At 49.8% G+C, this 17,493-nt stretch overlaps 1 protein-coding gene across 11 annotated transcripts in view; it reads right to left on the bottom strand.

Annotated features, from left to right (window-relative positions):
- LOC146871733 (transcription factor SOX-13-like) overlaps positions 1–17,493 on the bottom strand; it is a 671,695-nt gene that overhangs the window by 348,887 nt on the left and 305,315 nt on the right. For all 11 annotated transcript variants that reach the window (XM_085651236.1, XM_085651240.1, XM_085651233.1 and 8 more), the window contains one exon: positions 687–759. In XM_085651236.1, coding sequence (XP_085507362.1) covers positions 687–748 — 62 coding nt within the window. In that variant the 5' untranslated portion in view covers positions 749–759. The remainder of the gene's footprint in view (positions 1–686; positions 760–17,493) is intronic.

The following is a 17,493-nucleotide window of genomic DNA, read 5'->3' as shown; positions in this document are numbered from 1 at the left end:
ATAGGTGCCATCATGCTATGTACCAATAATCTATGCCCTCTTTTCCATTTCCACCATACTTCAATACGATGTCCTATTAGCAGTTGGCCATCTCAGTTCAAAGGTGTTGAACACGAACAGAATGCGGTTCACATGAACAGTCACCCACTTGTGATTACGTTTCTTGTGCACCAAATTAATGAGAATGTGCCAGGGCACTCGAGCCACCTCCGGTCAAAATTCGCAGCCAAATGCAAGTCCATGGTGAGAAGCATGTTCCAGATTTCCAGGCCAGTATAAAATTTCAATTAACTCTCAATGTGTAGAATGTGGAGATTCTGGACTGGCAACTCCTGTGCTTTCGTTGGACAACTCTATGGGATGGTCCAGAACTGACTGGGGGCCCCCAGCCCAACACTGGGGTCCAGGCAAGACAAGGACGCAATATCACGCCTGCCAATAAGAGACATGGTGGTGTATCACTGAGTCCGAAACCCCATTCACCACCCACTTTTTTTGTGTGAGGGGATTAAGCCTCTGTTGCTCAACAGCTTCCTAAATAAAAGTCTAAGGGCTGACAAGAAGCTAAGGACTGTTATTGAGATGCAGATGCATTTGTTTAACAACATCAAGCAGGGGCAGCACCCCTGTGTACTCGCAGAAGGGTGACCAACTGGTTGTATAGGATTACTTCCAACAGATCTCACCTCTTTCCTTGCTGTTCCTCTTCCCACTTGTCCCGCTGCTGCTGAAGATCCAGGTCATCCATTTACATAGACACTGGAAACAATAAAAAGGAGAAACCAGAAATCAGATGCTTGAGCTCGTCACGGGTCTGAAGACCATTAGCTCACCATGAGTAGGCTCTGCTTCAAACTCAAACACATCATTCAACAGTCTAGTCATAGGTCTAACATTCGCCCACCTCTCAATAGCACTGCTGCAATATCCCCATCGCAGAATGTCTGTCTCTTCTCTCTATTAGTGATCTCACTGGCTGCGCCTCCTTCCCCAGAATCAGTCCTTCATTCACGAACGCGAGTGGTGATTCCTATTTTCACTTGTCACCGACAGCAGTCGCCAAGGTATCAGCGCTTCGAGCATACAGACTGCGACATGCAGTGCTTTGTGGTGAAAAGTAGCACTCCATGACAAGTTTCACCACAAAGGCAGTGCATGTCGCAGCATTACACAAAAAAATTATTAGCAGCGGATTATCAACACACATGGTTCAAGGTCTCCATCTAATGTGCCTGCTCTAACATTCTCAACAGCGTGGCCATGGTCGCAAGCATTGCTTCTTAAGAAGCAAATGCCAGGACTATGTAGTCTCATTCGGAGCAGAACCGACAGGCAGTCTTTGTGAAACCAGCAGTTACAAAGCCAATTGTTTCGGGGTTTGGATAGTGTAAATGTCTTCAGAGTCGAGCCCTCCCCACAGGACTGGACCGGGCCGACAGAACAGGCACAGCGCAGGACCTAACAGCAACAGCTCCTTCGCACAGGCCACATATTAATAATATCAGTGCAAGGCACAAGGTCTTTATTTTTGCAAGTCTTATATGGAGGGCAGTGTACACCCAGGAAGGGTGGTAGAGTACTTTACACGGAGGAGGAGTGCATCGTAATAACACAGATAGATCTTCATAGGGTATATGTGGGTGGCTGAGATACACCTATGGGAGGAGAAGCAGGTCATTAGAAGAGAGAAGCACACTCACAGAGGTGGCAGGCCGATGGTGCAATGTGGAGCTGGGATTCACAGTATAAAGGGGAATGAAGCAGTATGGCATGAGTGCAGATAAAGAGTGCAGTGGATGAGTGCCTAGAGCAGAGCAGGGGCTCTCGAGCAGTGGTTATTAACCTGTGGTCCGGGGACCCCAGGGGGTCCGCGACATCTACTGAGGGGGGCCCACGACTCCTTAGAACATAAAATATTAATTGATTGATAAAGAGTATATAAATAAAAAAGCAAAAGGTCTAACTGAAAATTTGAAAACATGCTGTAAATATGAAGGAATTTGAAATCGAAGGCTATATCCTCGGATCGAGTCATAGGAGTAGGCAAGTGCATCAAACAGAATATAGTATCGACAATCTGTGGCCTTGAATGATTTTAGAAAAGCTCCAAGCTTCCCATTAAAATAAAATAAAAAAATAATAATGTTTGCGTGTTTGTTTGATGAATGCTTGTATCCATAATTTTGTGTATTATTTTGTGGTTCAAATCATCACAGTTGCTTAGGCTGGAGTTTCCAGATTTCAATAATTTCTCTGGGGGTACCCAAATTCCAATGAAGATTCAGTAAGCAACCCAGTAATGATTAAATGGAGGTCCACAGAAGTCAAAAATTTAAGAGCCACTGCTCTAGAGTCAGGATTATTTTAGCGTGAGAAAAACTGGGGAAATGCAGCAGCGGCACCTCCTCCTCTATGACAGAGGAACGTCGCCCTACCCCTACCAGCAGCCAAAAAAATGAAAAATAAAACTATCATAAGCGGTTGTTTATCATTTTATTTTGGCTGTCAGAGCAGAGGCTTGGGGGTGTGGCCAGAGATGACAGGCTGGTGGAGGAGTGTTATGCACGGTAATAAGTGCGCGCCACTGTTTTGCCAAACTGTCATGCGCACTAAAGCTCTTACCAAACAAGCTGCATTGCTGGGATGGAAAGAGCAGGCACCGGCTCCCAGTCTACCTGAGAGCACAAATCCACGGTGCTCAGGTCAGCCTCAGAATTGACCACATCGGAGCGTGGATGCAGGTAAGTTATTATTTTTTAATTATTTTGTCTTCTGTCTCCGGTTCCGCCCCCACCCCTCCAATTTGACCAGATACCGGCTGCTACTGAAATGCAGGTTACTGCTGTACGGACTAGTGGAGACGCGGAGGTGAAGAAGGATTAAAGGCAACGTGCAGAGCGAGGAGGAGAAGCAAAGTAGACAGTCGGACATCTGCAGGGACCAAGTAATCTGCGAGAATACATAATGAAACTCTGAGGTAGACGACAAATACATAATAATCTGAGAGCATACATAGAGTTGGATATCAGAGTTCAGCACAATGTCATGTGGATTGAGAGTAAATGCTTTTCTTAGATAGTGCTACTAAAGGCGTTTGTAAAAAAGATCACACATTGAGGCATTTTATTCTTGAAAGCTAGAAGTAGTCACGGAGGTGCTTTAGGTCTCGGAGATTTGCACGAACCAGAGATTGTTAATTTTTCTGTAACGCAAGAGGGAGCATATGTGTGACGCGCTTTAAAGGTGATGTAAGCCATTTTGTGCTACACGCTTCGAGTGGAAGCCATTCGAGGATCGTCAGTACTATGCGATATGCTAGAATTTCTCAGTTCCAAAAATAAGCTGAGAAGCAAAGGGTAGGACAGCTTTTGGGGATCAAGTAAAACTTTAGGGAGAACTCTTAGTAAGTAACATGCTGCCATATCCGATTTGCGCTATCTCCACAGCATCAACTATTAGCTTTAGGCCCACTCTCAGAATTAATAGTCTGGTGTTACGAATCATCCTCAAAGGACAATTCACATTTCAAGCTAAAGTTTTGATGTGAGAATTGATAATAAATTTGGAGTCAAGTATGAAGTTTGGAGATTTAGCCAAAATAGACAAATCTAGCTGAGAAAAAGAGTGGCATATGGCCAATTAATTATGCAGGAAGCTTATATTATCGGTTACAGGATATGAGAAACATCAGTCTAGGTATAAATTGGGGGGGGGGGGGGGGAGCATACAAATAACAGGTGTTATTACTACTACCGAATTTGAATATACTGAATTTTTCAACCGCAGAAAAATAAAATTTCAGGTATGACAGAAGTTGAAGCAATGATCTATCTCCAAGTCAGACACGACTCATCACCAAACACCTAATTCAGGTAGCAAACTATCTAACCTGCCAAAGATATCAAAAATGATGTATTCTAAAAATACACAGTATTTCAGAATTGGCAAAGAAATGTGACCCATTACTCAAAATGCATTTGAAAATGGGACTGCACTCTAATGCAGTTGATAGCCATCCGGTGAACATGTCCATGACTGCTTAAACCAAAATGCTGACTTGCTCTATGACAATAAAAATGCAGAGCAAAAAAAATGCAAGGCAACTGACTGTCTTTGAATAAATGGTACATTAAGTCTGATCAATGATTCCATTTGACATAGAGCCGTAAATAAGGCCTCCTTCTACAGATTGCCAATGCATAGACATTTAAGCAGTATTCATAAATTATTTATTTTCACATAGAATTTACTACTAATGCATTTGCCAACTTAAGCCCTCATTATGCGTGGCTCGTAAGAAAATTCAGTTGCTCTGTATTCCTGCGCCTCGTCAATACAGATCCCCGTGGTATCAGTCATTCTAGATGCAGAAATACCGATGTAGTAATCCCTCAAAACTTTGAATGAGGTGCTAAATGGAACACATACTATCTAAGCAAATGCTCAACTCGCTGAGCTATATGATTTCGGATCAAATAAACACAACCACAGAATTTGTCCAGAAAGCATTTAATTACAATAATACTTGGACCAGAGTGCATGCTATGCCATATGAAGATGGGTGCCCTTTCTGACCTAGAAACTGATTTTGGTTCTATGGCAGTCGTTTTGAATGCCTGTACTTTGACATTCATACCACAGATGGAGCAAATTCTATACTGGCGCATCTGAGGTGCGTCCTCCAGTCCTAATGTGATTGATCCAACATTTCTAATCTACTGCGTGAGACCAGGGCAAAAAGAAAGGCAAAGGGCGGGCCCAGTGGGATTAAAAAGGACCCACGTAGGGGTGGGGTCGAAGGAGGACAGGCACCACGAGTCAAGGGGCTAGATAAAGGCACAAAAGGTTGGGTGAAGATCATGGGGACGGAGAGAAAGAGCTGGGCAGGAGCTTGGCCCCTGTGGAGCCAGTGGCTTGAACAGGACACGAGGGAAGCAGGCATGGGGCACAGGTGGGAGCAATAGATGGGGAAGATAGCAAGCACCATGGAAACAGAATAGAACACACGCAGGAAGTGGGGTAGAGGCTGACAGGGAGCAGGTAATTATGGGAGCATCGGTTTCCACTTTGGATGTGTATTTCTGTTAGTGCAATCCTTTTTAGGTCTCGGCCTGACGTAGGCAGCACATGCGCTGCCTCGTCATACGCGGCTTTTTGGAATCAATACGATTCCAAAAGCCTCGTCCCAGCTCCGCCTTACCTTTTCATTCGTGCGCGTCATTGTGCGTCACAAACTATGCCAAAGCCAGTGCAATGATTGCACTGTAGGCATGCCACTCGCTGCTTGTTGCCACCCGGTCTCCTTTTATCCACGCCCTGCGGGATTGGAACTCTTACCGGCGGCAGTACACACAGTTCTTCATTTGGCGGTGTGCACTTTTTTCTTCACTTTGCTGTACACATTCGTTAATTGTATACATTATAAAGGACGCAAATGTTTTCACTTTACCATATTTGCCTGAAAATCATGTCCTTTGCAACAATGTATGTTATGCATATACTTTATTCAACTCTAATAAATAGGTTCTCCATAAGATGTGCTTTGCAGAAAACATTGGGAGATTAAGGGGGCGGAGGGGCAAGCCGACACCAGACCACTTATTGTGTGTGAAAAAGGCCGCTTTATTGAAACAGGTGCATATCACAATTTTAACTCCTTGGCCACTGCCTTACAAAACTAACGCCTCGCTATACAATAACTTCCTGACCCCTTGGTCTTTCCCCCCACCCCTACGATCCCCACATCAGTTCCCCCATCCCCCAAAATACAACATAACATTCCATAACCAACATATAACCCAATCCTACACCATGTAGCCTTTCCAACTCCCAAACTCCCCTGACCGTAACCCCTACCTGCGCAACTGTAACTATCCAACCTCTAATCTAAACTTATCCAAACGGGTTACCCTTTCCCTGTTCCTGGCCCCAAACTACCAAACCTATAACAACAAACTCTAGCCAATCCCGGCCAACTGTCAACCACCCGCCACCCAGAAAAAAGGGGGAAGTGTAGGCGGATACGCCCCTTCCACCCTTTTTTCTGCCCCCCCCCAAAACCCTGCGGAACCGCCTGCGACACTTAACGCCTGTAAACCCCTAGCAACCGCGCTAGGACCTCCCGCAACTCCAACAGATAAAGGTCCATCCCCATCCGGGATAAGTGTACCCCATCATCCCAAAAGAGCTCCCGCGCATCATACCGGAGGTCCTTATGAGCCACCTGTCCTACCCACACCGGACGACAAAACCGCACCATCTCCGTGTTGAGCTTCCTCCTTGCTTTATCCACCGCCCCAGGGTTTACAGCCCCCCTCCAACACCTCCGAGGAACAAATTCTGTCCATACAATGGAACACCCTGCCCATCTCTCCTTGATCAAGACCAAGTCCTTTTTCATAGCCCGCATCAGCGCCAAACCTGTCTCCCTGACCATGTCATTCTCCCCCAAATGTAAAACCAACACATCCGGGCACCGCCCCCCCCCTCAAAATCCCGTTCAATACTGTTACCAATTCCTTCCAGCGCATGCCACCCCTACCCCGCCATGCCACCGAGAATACATCTTTATTGAACCCCAGGCTGTCCCCAAAGTAACTCTCCCGGGCCTGGACCTGCGCCTGTCTCACAAACGAGTGCCCCACAATCCAAATGGACATCTCCCTGGCGAGGGGTCCCATAACTGAACCTGAAAAGAAAAACAAGAATGAAAACCAGGAAAACACCCACTAAAAACTCTTCTTCTTTTTTTTTTTACTTTACAGCATCCCACCCCCAGTTTCGCTGCGCACATACCGCTGATAACAATTCGAGGACCACCTACACAACTTGATGATGTCCCCACTCTCCCAACCCCTCGCATGTGCCTCTGATGCCGCCCCAATTCGGAAGGAATGCGTGCCAAAACCCTTCTCCTCTACACCCAGTCTCCTCAGCGCTTAACACAGCACTGCCAGCAGTTGTGAAGCCTTAACGCCCCGCCCCTGCCGATGTGAAAAGACCAAGTCCCCCAGCCCCCCCGAGCATGCTTTCCAACGCAAACCCCACCGAAACGGACAAACCGACGGCGAGCTCCCCTTCCTCAAAGCAACCCACTTCCCCCGGCTCTTTTGGTCCGTTTTAGCCTTTCTGAGCCAAATACTAACCACCTCCGCCCCGAAAGAGACCTCGCCCCAGGCCAGACCCCGATTCCCTTTGGACCCCAACAATTCCGACACCCGAAAGGCCACGAAAAACATCCAAGACATGAGTGTGGAAAAAAGTATGGCCTCCCCGTCATCCAGACAAACCCCGAGCAGAACCCCCATCACCCCCTCCAAGAGCCCCCAGGACAGTGGTTTCCTCACCCGAGCCGTGCTCCCACATTCCCCCGCCCACCCTTCCAGAATCCGTGCCCCCAGTTCCCCTGCGGAGGGGGCGTAGCCCCACAACAACTTCCCGACAAAAGCGATCCCCGCTAACTTGCCCCCAATTGTCACCTACGTCAGGCCTCTTTCCACCAAGTCCAATATGAACTGCACCACATCCTCCTGTCTGGCCGCCCCGGAAGCCCGCCACCTCCCCCCGAACGGACAAACTCCTCCCATGCCGCCCGGTATGCCAACCGTGTAGACTGTGCTAATGAGCCTAAAACCAATTGTAGCATCCTGTGTTGCCTACTTCCCATAGTTGGTTCGGCATTCTGTCTGGATTCACGTCCGCGTCCTTGGCGAGCCCACGGAATCTCCCCCACTGCGAACGAGACAAAGCATCTGCAATGTCATTGTCCACACCTGGCACATGCACCGCGCGAAACGCAATATCATGTCTCAAACACCCCAGCACAAAAACCCTCAACAACTTGAGCACCTGCTCGTCCCTTGCCGACTGCCTGTTGACCACCTGCACCACAGCCATGTTGTCAATCCTGAACGTGACCCTCTTGTAGGCCAACAAAACTCCCCACAATGTGACCGCCACTACCAAGGGAAAGAATTCCAATAAGGCAATACTCCTGCCGCCCGCCAACCATTCTGAGGGCCAGGGTTCTGCGCACCACCTCCCCTGCCAGTACAGCCCAAAACCCTTGCTCCCTGCACCATCTGAGAAAATCTGTACATCCCATACCATGTCCACATCCTTCATCAACGGCACCCCGTTAAACTGATGCAGGAAAAACTGCCACATCCTCAAGTCTTCCCTCACCCCGGCTGACAGCCGCACATGGTGGTGCGGGGGCCTCTGCCCCTCCAATGCTCTCCCCAGTCGCCTACAGAACGTCCTCCCTACTCTGACCACCCTACAGGCGAAATTGAGATGTCCCAGCAACACTTGGATGTCCCTGACCGTCACTTTTTGTCGTGCCAACACACTCGCCAGCAGCTCCAACATGTTTTGTTTCTTATCCGCCGGAAGGCGCGCCTCCATCAAAACGGAATCCAGTTCAATGCATAGGAAAGCCAGTGCCATGCTAGGCCCTTGTGTTTTCTCTGGGGCCAGCGGCACGCCCATGTCCCTCGTGATCTCTTGGAAACTGTCCAGAGCCTTCTGGCAGTCCGCGGAGCCCGAGGTGCCGACAAAAAAGAAGCCACGCCTTGGTGACCCGTCCGTTCCGTAAACAACCATTGTAGGAACGTGCTGAAACATTCAAAAAGTGCTCAAGACATGGAGCAGCCCATCGGCAATGCTTTGTCCACGTACCAGTGGCCGCCGAATTGTATGCCCAACAGATCCCAGTCATCTGGGTGAACTGGCAGCAGCCGGAAAGCTGACTTTATGTCGCACTTTGCCATCTGCGCTGTTGCGCCCGCGGTCACCACCAGTGACATAGCCACGTCAACAGAGGAGTAAGATACAGTGGCCGCACTTTCCTCAATAAAGTCATTGACCGACCCACCTTCCGACAATGACAGATGCTGTATCAGGCGAAACTGACCCTGCTCTTTTTTGGGCACCACTCCAATGGGTGACACAATCAAATTATGCAAGGGCCAATCCTGAAAGGGTCCCGCCATGCGGCCCTCCTGTACCTCCTTATCCAGTTTCGCTTGTACCACCTGTGGGTGCTCCCGTGCCGATCTCAAGTTGTCTGCCCATCTACGTACCCTTGGACCCTCATACCCCAGCCTGAACCCGTCCAGAAATCCCAACCGTAGCCGCTCTGCCGCTGTCCTGTCCGGATACCCCCCCAGAGCCCCCAACAAAACCTCCACCTTAACCGGAGTATGAGCCCTTTGGCCCAGGCCCCTTAGCCCCCCTCCCCCTCCCGTCTGTTGTGACTGCTGCTGTCCCCCAGCCTTAAAGGCGCCTGACTGCCACTGCTGCCCACCTTGCGACTGTCCCTGGGCCCCCCAGCACTTGACCAACGCATGCCGCTTTCCGCAGCCTGAGCATTCGTGCCGAAAACGGCAATATTCCCGCGTGCACATTCCTTTATTATAGTCCCAGCACGCACCTTTCTCTCCTGTCGTACCTCTGCCTGCTCCTCCCACCCCCCCTCGGGTGGGACCCCCTCGAAAGGGCTGATACACGAGCGGTAGCGGCGTAAAAATGGTCTTACCCGACCCCGCGAGCCCCATCGTGTGCTGCCACAGATCCGTGTCCAGCTCTCCCCACTTCGCCTCTGTATCCCAAGCCATGCGCGCCCCTGAACTCCTCGTCGTACTGTGCCCATGCATATCCACCCCCTGTAATTTGTGCCTTCCGAATGACATCCATGTATTTAAACATGGCCACCGACCTCTCTGGAAATTTCTCACAATACACACTAGCGTAAATGAGAAAAGCCGCCGTCCAATTTTCTATCGTCAGCGGCACCTTAGGCCGCTTTGCCAACTCAAACTCCTCTTCCTTCGAGCCCTCCTTAGCCCTGACCTCCCTGTGCAGTAGTTTGAGCATCTCCACATATTCCCCTTTCCAGATCCTCTCTTTCGTTGTCACCATCAGATGCGCCCCCAAGGGCTTTGTGACCCCCATATACGGCAACCGTTTGATCTTCAGCTCCTTACTTTCCAACTTCGTCTCCCCTTCCCCTGTCTTAGCGTCGACTGTCCCCTTCTTGTCCGTCACCCCCGTGTCGCTCTTCCCTTCGTCCCCCTTACCTGTACCGTCTGTGCCCACAGACACATCCACCACGTACGCTCCCCTGCTCAACCTCCCCCCAACCCCCCCTCCTCAACAGCCCCCCCCACTCCTCTGGAGACCATCACTGGGCGCCCGAGCAAATGTTTATTACCTGGCGCCAGTGTCTCTGTTCGCCGCTGCTCCTGGCGTCCTGTCCTGAGGGCCGAATCGGTCTCCCACCTCGATGTCCGACCCATGGGCCGCGCCTGGCGTCGTGACACCTGCAAAAAACTAGTCACAGCATTACTCGGCCCCCCCGCCCTGTCGTCCACATCACGCAACTCCCCCTCTTCCATACTATCTTCCTCGTAATCTAATTCCTCCTGCCCTACACCCCCAGCACTCCCCGCTGGTGGCACCAACTGCCTGTTCAGTAAACAAACATCCTCCGCTGCGTTGCTCCTCTGCCGCTGCCCCCCAGGTCGCTGCGACCCCGTGGGTGTTGGGGCTGGCGAGCCCGTACCGGGCCTACTTATGCCAGCCGCGCCGGGATCCCCCGCCGGTACAGGATACGCCGCCCAAGGCTCCACCCTCCCTTCTCCTTGGTGCCGTCGAGCCGCTCCCAGCTCTACCAAGTCCGGCACCCCGCGACGTTCCAGCTGTCGGTCCCCCGCCTGAAAAGCAAAGGAATGGTCTGGTGTGCTGGGCCTACCTCCTTTCCCCCTACCATCCCATCCCTGCTTACCGGCCCCCCACGTACCCGCTACCCACGCCTTCCCCACCGCACTCAGATCCACCGCCTCCCCCCCCTCACCGTCCCCGTCCTCCCCGTCGCTCCCCTCCCACGCCCCGACCCCCCACCCCCTGCCCGCTCGGCCCAGCCCCCTCCGCGTCCCCCGTCCAACCCCCGCCCCTCCGTCGCCCCCCCTCTCTCTGCCCCACCCCACCCCGAACTCCCCCCCGCCCCGTCGCCTTCCTCCCCCGCCCCTGACGCCCCCCCTAACCCCTTAGCCCAGGACTCAAAGATGTCCAGGCCTTCCCAATCCCGCTCGCTTCCCTCCGATTCAAACAGCACCGGGGAGTCCCCCCCTGCTGCACACCCCACCCCCCCGTCGTCCGCCTGATCCCCCACCCTCCCCCCGACGTATGCCGTCAACCCCGTGCCCTCACCCTCCCGGTCGAACCCCCCCGCGCCGTGTGCTCCCCCACTCGCCCCCCCACCCCTGGGCAAGCCTCTCTGCAAGCCTCTCTGCCATACTGACGCAAACCCCCTCTGGGGCCAGGGCGATCCCCCTGCCGGTGGTCCCCATCTGCCGCACGCCCCACCTGGGAGCCCAGCAGCGAGCCCCCCCCGCCGTCCTCCCCGGCCTGTCGCGCCTGCCCTCTGCCCCCCGCACCCTCTCCCAGCCTTGCCAGGGACGGGGCCGTGCTCCTCCGGCCTGCGCCGCCCAGAGATACTGCCGCCATCTTCCTCCTCTCTGCCGCCCCGCCCTCCCCCTGCACCCTCCCCCTGCTTTACCACGAACGGGGCAGCACTCCTCTGCTCTGCGCTGCCCCGGGATACTGCCGGCAGACGCGGTCTCTCCGCCGCCTCGCTCCCTTTGTTCCCCCCACGCTCCGCCCCCTCCCACCGACCCGGCGCCTCCAGGGCCGCTCCCCTGCCAGAAGAGCGGCCCTGCCAAGAATGTCCCCGCGCCCCCTCCGCCGCTCTCGCTACGGCCGCTCCCTGTGGCCGGGAGCGGCCTTCATAGGACTTCGCCCGCGGCGGGAGAGCACCGGATGCGCTCCCCCGCCGGGGCGCTCGACCCCGCCCCCGCACCAGCGACGCCCCACTCGGGCCCACACCCGCGGTCCCCGGTGCGGCGCTTCTCACATACGCGCCGCCCCTGCCACTCACCGTCCTTCCGGGGGGCGAACATGCCGCGACGGCGGCCGCCACTCCCGCAGATGCGCGCCGCACGGGGCACGCCGATAACGCTGACGGTGCCTCCGGGATCAGTAGATCCATCCTCCCCGCCTCACTCAGCAGGCGAATCGCCTCCAACACACGATAATCGCCGCCTGCCATGACAATGACGATCGCAGACTACTCTACACCAAACACAATTTTTTTTTATCCTGCTACTAGCGCTCCCAGCCACCAGGTCACCAAACCTAAAATGGTGGCTGGGAAAGCGCGAAACTGTCATATATAGCCCTTGGGCTACTTTTACGAAAATTGGGCAACATTTGGGCTATCCCCAAATGTAGCCCAAAACTTACAAAATGGCCGCTTCGGCCACTCCCCCTCCTCCCCCCTCCCAATCTGCCCGGGGGGCAGACCTCGCTGTGCTCGGCTGCCCCCCAAGCTCCCAATTAGGACCCAAATCAGAATAGCCATGAATACGTGTGACTGACTATTGTAGTACTCGCGGTCTACTTCTGAATTCAAGGAGTGAGCCTAAAATACTGAACGGGAACGTCAAAGCAAAGTCTTTTAGAATCGGATCCTTTGTGTTCTTCGCCCATGCAATGCCCTCATACAGAAAAATGTCAGCAAAAGTCAAACCTGCTTTTAAAAAAATCTGCATGCAATTGCCATTGAGCATTGAAAAGCTCTGAAAAATAAATCTGATACACAGAGGATATCTTTGCTCGAGCCAAGGTAAACTGGAAAATAAAGGCAAAAAACTGAGAACTTGGCAAAACTGTCTCAGCACTTTTGCGGGTGGTGTGTGTCCCATATTAGTACAATTTGCCAAATGTTTGAGCTAAAAATGTTACTTTCTAAGGTACAACTCTAATTATTCGAATAAAGGGGGCTGTCGACTCAGAAATCGCACATGTACAGAGCCTTCAGCTCGACAAACCATTCTATTTTCCACAGCACTGATGAGTTATTCATCTAATTACTGAGTCGAAACACAATACCGAGGGGGGCTCCATAGCTTGGGTGCAGTGGAGTAACACAATAGCACGTGCAGCGGGCATCCGCCTGGCATCTGGGCCTCACATGCCTGCCACCTGAAGAGCCCAGGTCTCTGTGGGTGGGCTTTAGCCAGGTGGAGCAGGGCTGACGTCATGACAGGTGTACACAAGCCGAGCCAGGGTAGGGTTTGAGCACCCTGCTACAGACCAGTCACCTGTTACTCACTCGCCATAAAGCAAGCCAAGAGGGAGAAGGGGCTGGCAGCACAACGCTTCGCTTGCCTTTGTGAATAAACTATGCTTCGAGTCTGGAGACAAGCCCTGCACGAAACTGTATAACAAGTCCATGTGAAATCAAAAGCAATACATGAGTAATAAGAGCTCTTTATAGGACACTTAATTAACCACAGCCTGTCTGCCATATGAATCTGCTGTATAAGAACATATTAAAACGCATTAACTGTCAATCCATGGTGTACTTGTTGTGTCTTGACCTTCTGTGCTCTGTGTGCCTGGAAGAGCTGTGCTGCTCCTGTCTGGAAGTTATCGGATGTCAAGTAGCCAATGTTGTGCCTGTCTGTTGGAAGCTACTGCACACTCACTACTCTCTACTATTCTCTACTACCCACTCTCTACTACACACTCACTACTCTCTACTATTCTCTACTACCCACTCTCTACTACACACTCACTACTCTCTACTAAACACTATCTACTAACTCTCTACTACACACTCTACTACACTACTACTCTCTACTACTCAACTATTCTCTAATACACACACTCGCTACTCTATAGTTCTCTACTACTCACTCTATACTACACACTCTCTACTACTCTACTATTCTCTACTACTCACTACTCTACTACTCACTCTCTACTACACACTCTACTACTCACTCTCTACTACTCACTCTCTACTACTCACTCTCTACTACACACTCTCTACTACACACTCTCTACTACACACTCTCTACTACACATTCACTACTCTCTACTACACATGCCAGTCAGTCAATATATCTTTATTTCGGCATAAGCCATAAAAGAGACATCAATATACAAAATCCATTATACAATTCATTAAATATAAGGTAAGAGTTTGGAGAGTTAAAAAAAAAAAAGACAAGTTTAAAATATTTACAAGTTTTAAGAATAAGATAAGAAATTATTTCTCTTTCAAAAGATTTGCCCTGGTGCACCACATGCGATATAAAAATCTGGATACTGCATAGACAATAGGAAGATCAGTGTTTGTTTTTAGCAGTCTATAAGCTTCCATACAACGTGAAGAGCCCAAGTTCCTACATAAATTTATGAGCTCACTCCGTCGGATTTTACAATAGCCTTCACAAAAAAACAGAACATGTAAATCAGTTTCTTCTTTAGCTAAACATGCGGGGCAACCCTTATCTGAACCGTTGGACCATTTATTCGTCACAGCATGGAGCGGGAGACATCCATGGCGGAACTGCAGAAAAAGTTTCCTGGCGAGAGTGGGTTGAATCACATCAAGGACTGGTTCCAGGGCATATATACATTTAAACTCTAGAAATGTGTAAGACATGGACCCAGATCTGGTACCTGTATTCAGATCATTCATGTGTACCTCCCAGTACCTTTCAATCAGTCTTTTACGTGTGACATTAAAACAAGTAACACTTGGATTATCCCATAAATTGCCAAGCCCCATGAGAATTAGATATTTTTTAATGTATGCATGTATGCAAGCCACGGATATCTCCCACTCCCGGGGATGCTAAGGATCTCGATCAGTTCATTTTTAAATGACACTAGTTCCGGGGTTGTCCAAATCCTTCTCCAATAAAGGAGAGGCCCACAACCAGCCTCTTTAGTGATAGGTCTAACGCCAAGATCTAGGCGCAAGGGAGTCAAAGGAGTGCTTTGTGGTAGCCCAGCTAACCGCCTGAGAAACTTGTTCTCGGTGATTGTAATAGAGTTAGTTGTAGAATGTCCCCAAATCTCGGCACCATATAGGGTAGCACTTCTTATCTGGGTTTTATAAATTTCTTTCACGGGACTTAATGGTTTGTAATGTGTGTTCTTGAAAAATTTAGCTAGACCCCCTGAAGTTTGGATCAATTTAAGATTGGCCTTGGTTAATTGGGTGGCCCAGAGCATTTTTTCATTTAAGGTCACCCCCAGATACTCAAATTCCTGAACTCTCTCTAAGGGGACTCCTTTCAAGTGAGGACCGGGATGGGTGGATTTTCGTAGATTAAAGACCATATATTTAGTCTTTTGTACATTAATCTCCAAACCCCGATCCTTGCAAAAGCTTAAAAACCCGTCCAAAATCCTCTGGAGCCCCATAGGGGATTTAGAGAGAAGGAGTGTGTCATCTGCAAACATCAACGCTGGTACAAAACCCTGCGCCAGCCTAGGTGCATCAATGTCCTCACATTGGCGCAGGGCATGCACCAGACCGTTGATGTATATGCAGAAAAGTGTGGGAGCTAAGACACACCCCTGTCTCACTCCCCTATTTACTGGGATAGAGTTAGTAAGATCCCCATTTTTCCCATATCTCACTCTTGCATAGTTCCCTTCATGGAGGCGTTTTATTGTCTCAAGGAGGTAGGGGGGGGGGGAAGCTCCCGCAGCACCCTCCAGAGTGCTTTTCTAGGTACCATGTCAAAGGCACTTCTCAAATCAACAAAGACCAGATAGAGACTCCCCCTTTCTACCTCCACCGTTTTCCAGTAGAGGAGCTGGAGCCTAAATACCTGATCTAATGTTGAAATTTTCGATCTAAACCCAGCCTGGAGATGGGACAGAATTTCATTTTCCTCTAGCCAGGTCTGGACTCCATGTAAGATAATTCTGGAGAAGACCTTTTGCAAGACGTCAAGCAAACTAATTGGCCTATAATTACATGGGAGAAGTGGGGAACCTTTTTTGAATATAGAGATAACCTCTGCCCCTAGCCAAGATTCAGGTATATCCATCCCAAGTAAAATGTTGTTAAAAATCACACATAAAAATGGACCCCAAATTTTAGGCTCTCTCTTAAAGAGTTCGCCCTGGACATAATCTAGACCTGGCGCTTTTCCTGGAATAATTCTATCAATAGAAGTTTCTACCTCTTTGATAGAAAACAAGGGAGGATCTAGTTCTAGACTGTGGGGACTATTAGGTATTGGACTTATATAAACTTCACTATCAGGCTCCAAAGAATAAAGGGCCCGGTAGTGAAGGACCCAGCTTTCAGCCGCAATATTGGGTACCAGGGAAGTCCGCCCTTCACTAGATCCAGTAGCAACCAAGTTCCAAAAGCCCTTAACATCCTTACATTCAAGGGCACTTTTCATTTTGTCCCACTGTGCTATACCCCATGTTGTCTTGGCAGCAATAATGCTCTTTTTGTATTGGGCCCTAGTTAATTTAATATTAGTTTGGGACCTATCTTTAATCGCTGCGATGAGTGCTTTTTTGGCTTCGGCACAGCTTTTATCAAACCAAGACACCACTTTTTTATAGCCCCTATTAGAGGTAGGATCTGCTTTACTAAATACCTGCCTCAGTTTACGAAAAATATTATCATTCACAGCTCGAACTTTGGAAAGTTGGTCAGGGCTGGTACTAGCGTCCAGGTGGTCATACAATTGCTCAAAATCAGGAATTATACTCTCATAAAGTGTGACCATATTTTTATCGCACCTCTCCATCTGTGACCACTTTACCTTCCTCTTATTGTTGGAGAGAAATAAATCCTTCCTGATTGAATATTCTGGCTCAGTGTGGTCACTATGTATAGGACATGTTAAAGATACTGTAAGGGCATTGTGGTCACTATCATGCCTGGGAAGTATAGTAAAATCAGCAATCATAGACCAGCCCCTGCATTCAATCAGGAGATAGTCCAAGATTGACTCATGACCAATTCTGTTATAGGTGCATTTATCAGGGGCATCAGAATTAAAACGGCCATTACAGGCCCGAAGTGAGTATTTAAGGGTCAAAGCTTTTATTTGTAGGGCCAAAGCTGACCATGCGCGAGCCGGGGGGCTATTAATCTCAGGAATTGCCCAGATCTCATCTTCTTCCCGTGCATAGGAGTCATCAAGGTCTTTGATTGGTTCAAAGTAGCAATTTAAGTCGCCACCAATTAAGATCAGCCCCTCTTTAATTAAACCTTCTATTACTGTATCAAGCTGATCTAAGGTAGGGGACTCCCTACCATTCTTTACTGGCCTCGAATATACATTAATTAAATTAATTTTGAATTTTTTGTTGAATGTCAAATTTAAGCTAAGAATATCTGGTCCTGTCTGTGCCTCAGTTGTGATTTCGCCCCCCAGGTGGCTCCCGATCCATGTTGTAAGACCTCCAGAGGGCCTGCCCTTTCCATTAGAGGTAGCTGGGATAAAAAAGGAATCGAAACCTGGGCGCACATAGTCCTCGACTGTCCAGGTTTCCTGAAACATGCATATATCATAGAAGTCTATAAATTTTCCCCATTCGGGGCAGTTCCATTTACTTTTTAGGCCAGCATTATTCCACGACACTATTTTAAGATTAGGA

This window comes from Triturus cristatus, chromosome 1_1 (assembly GCF_964204655.1).
Source record: "Triturus cristatus chromosome 1_1, aTriCri1.1, whole genome shotgun sequence".
Lineage (NCBI taxonomy): Eukaryota > Metazoa > Chordata > Amphibia > Caudata > Salamandridae > Triturus > Triturus cristatus.
This window is presented reverse-complemented; position numbering and strand designations above follow the sequence as displayed.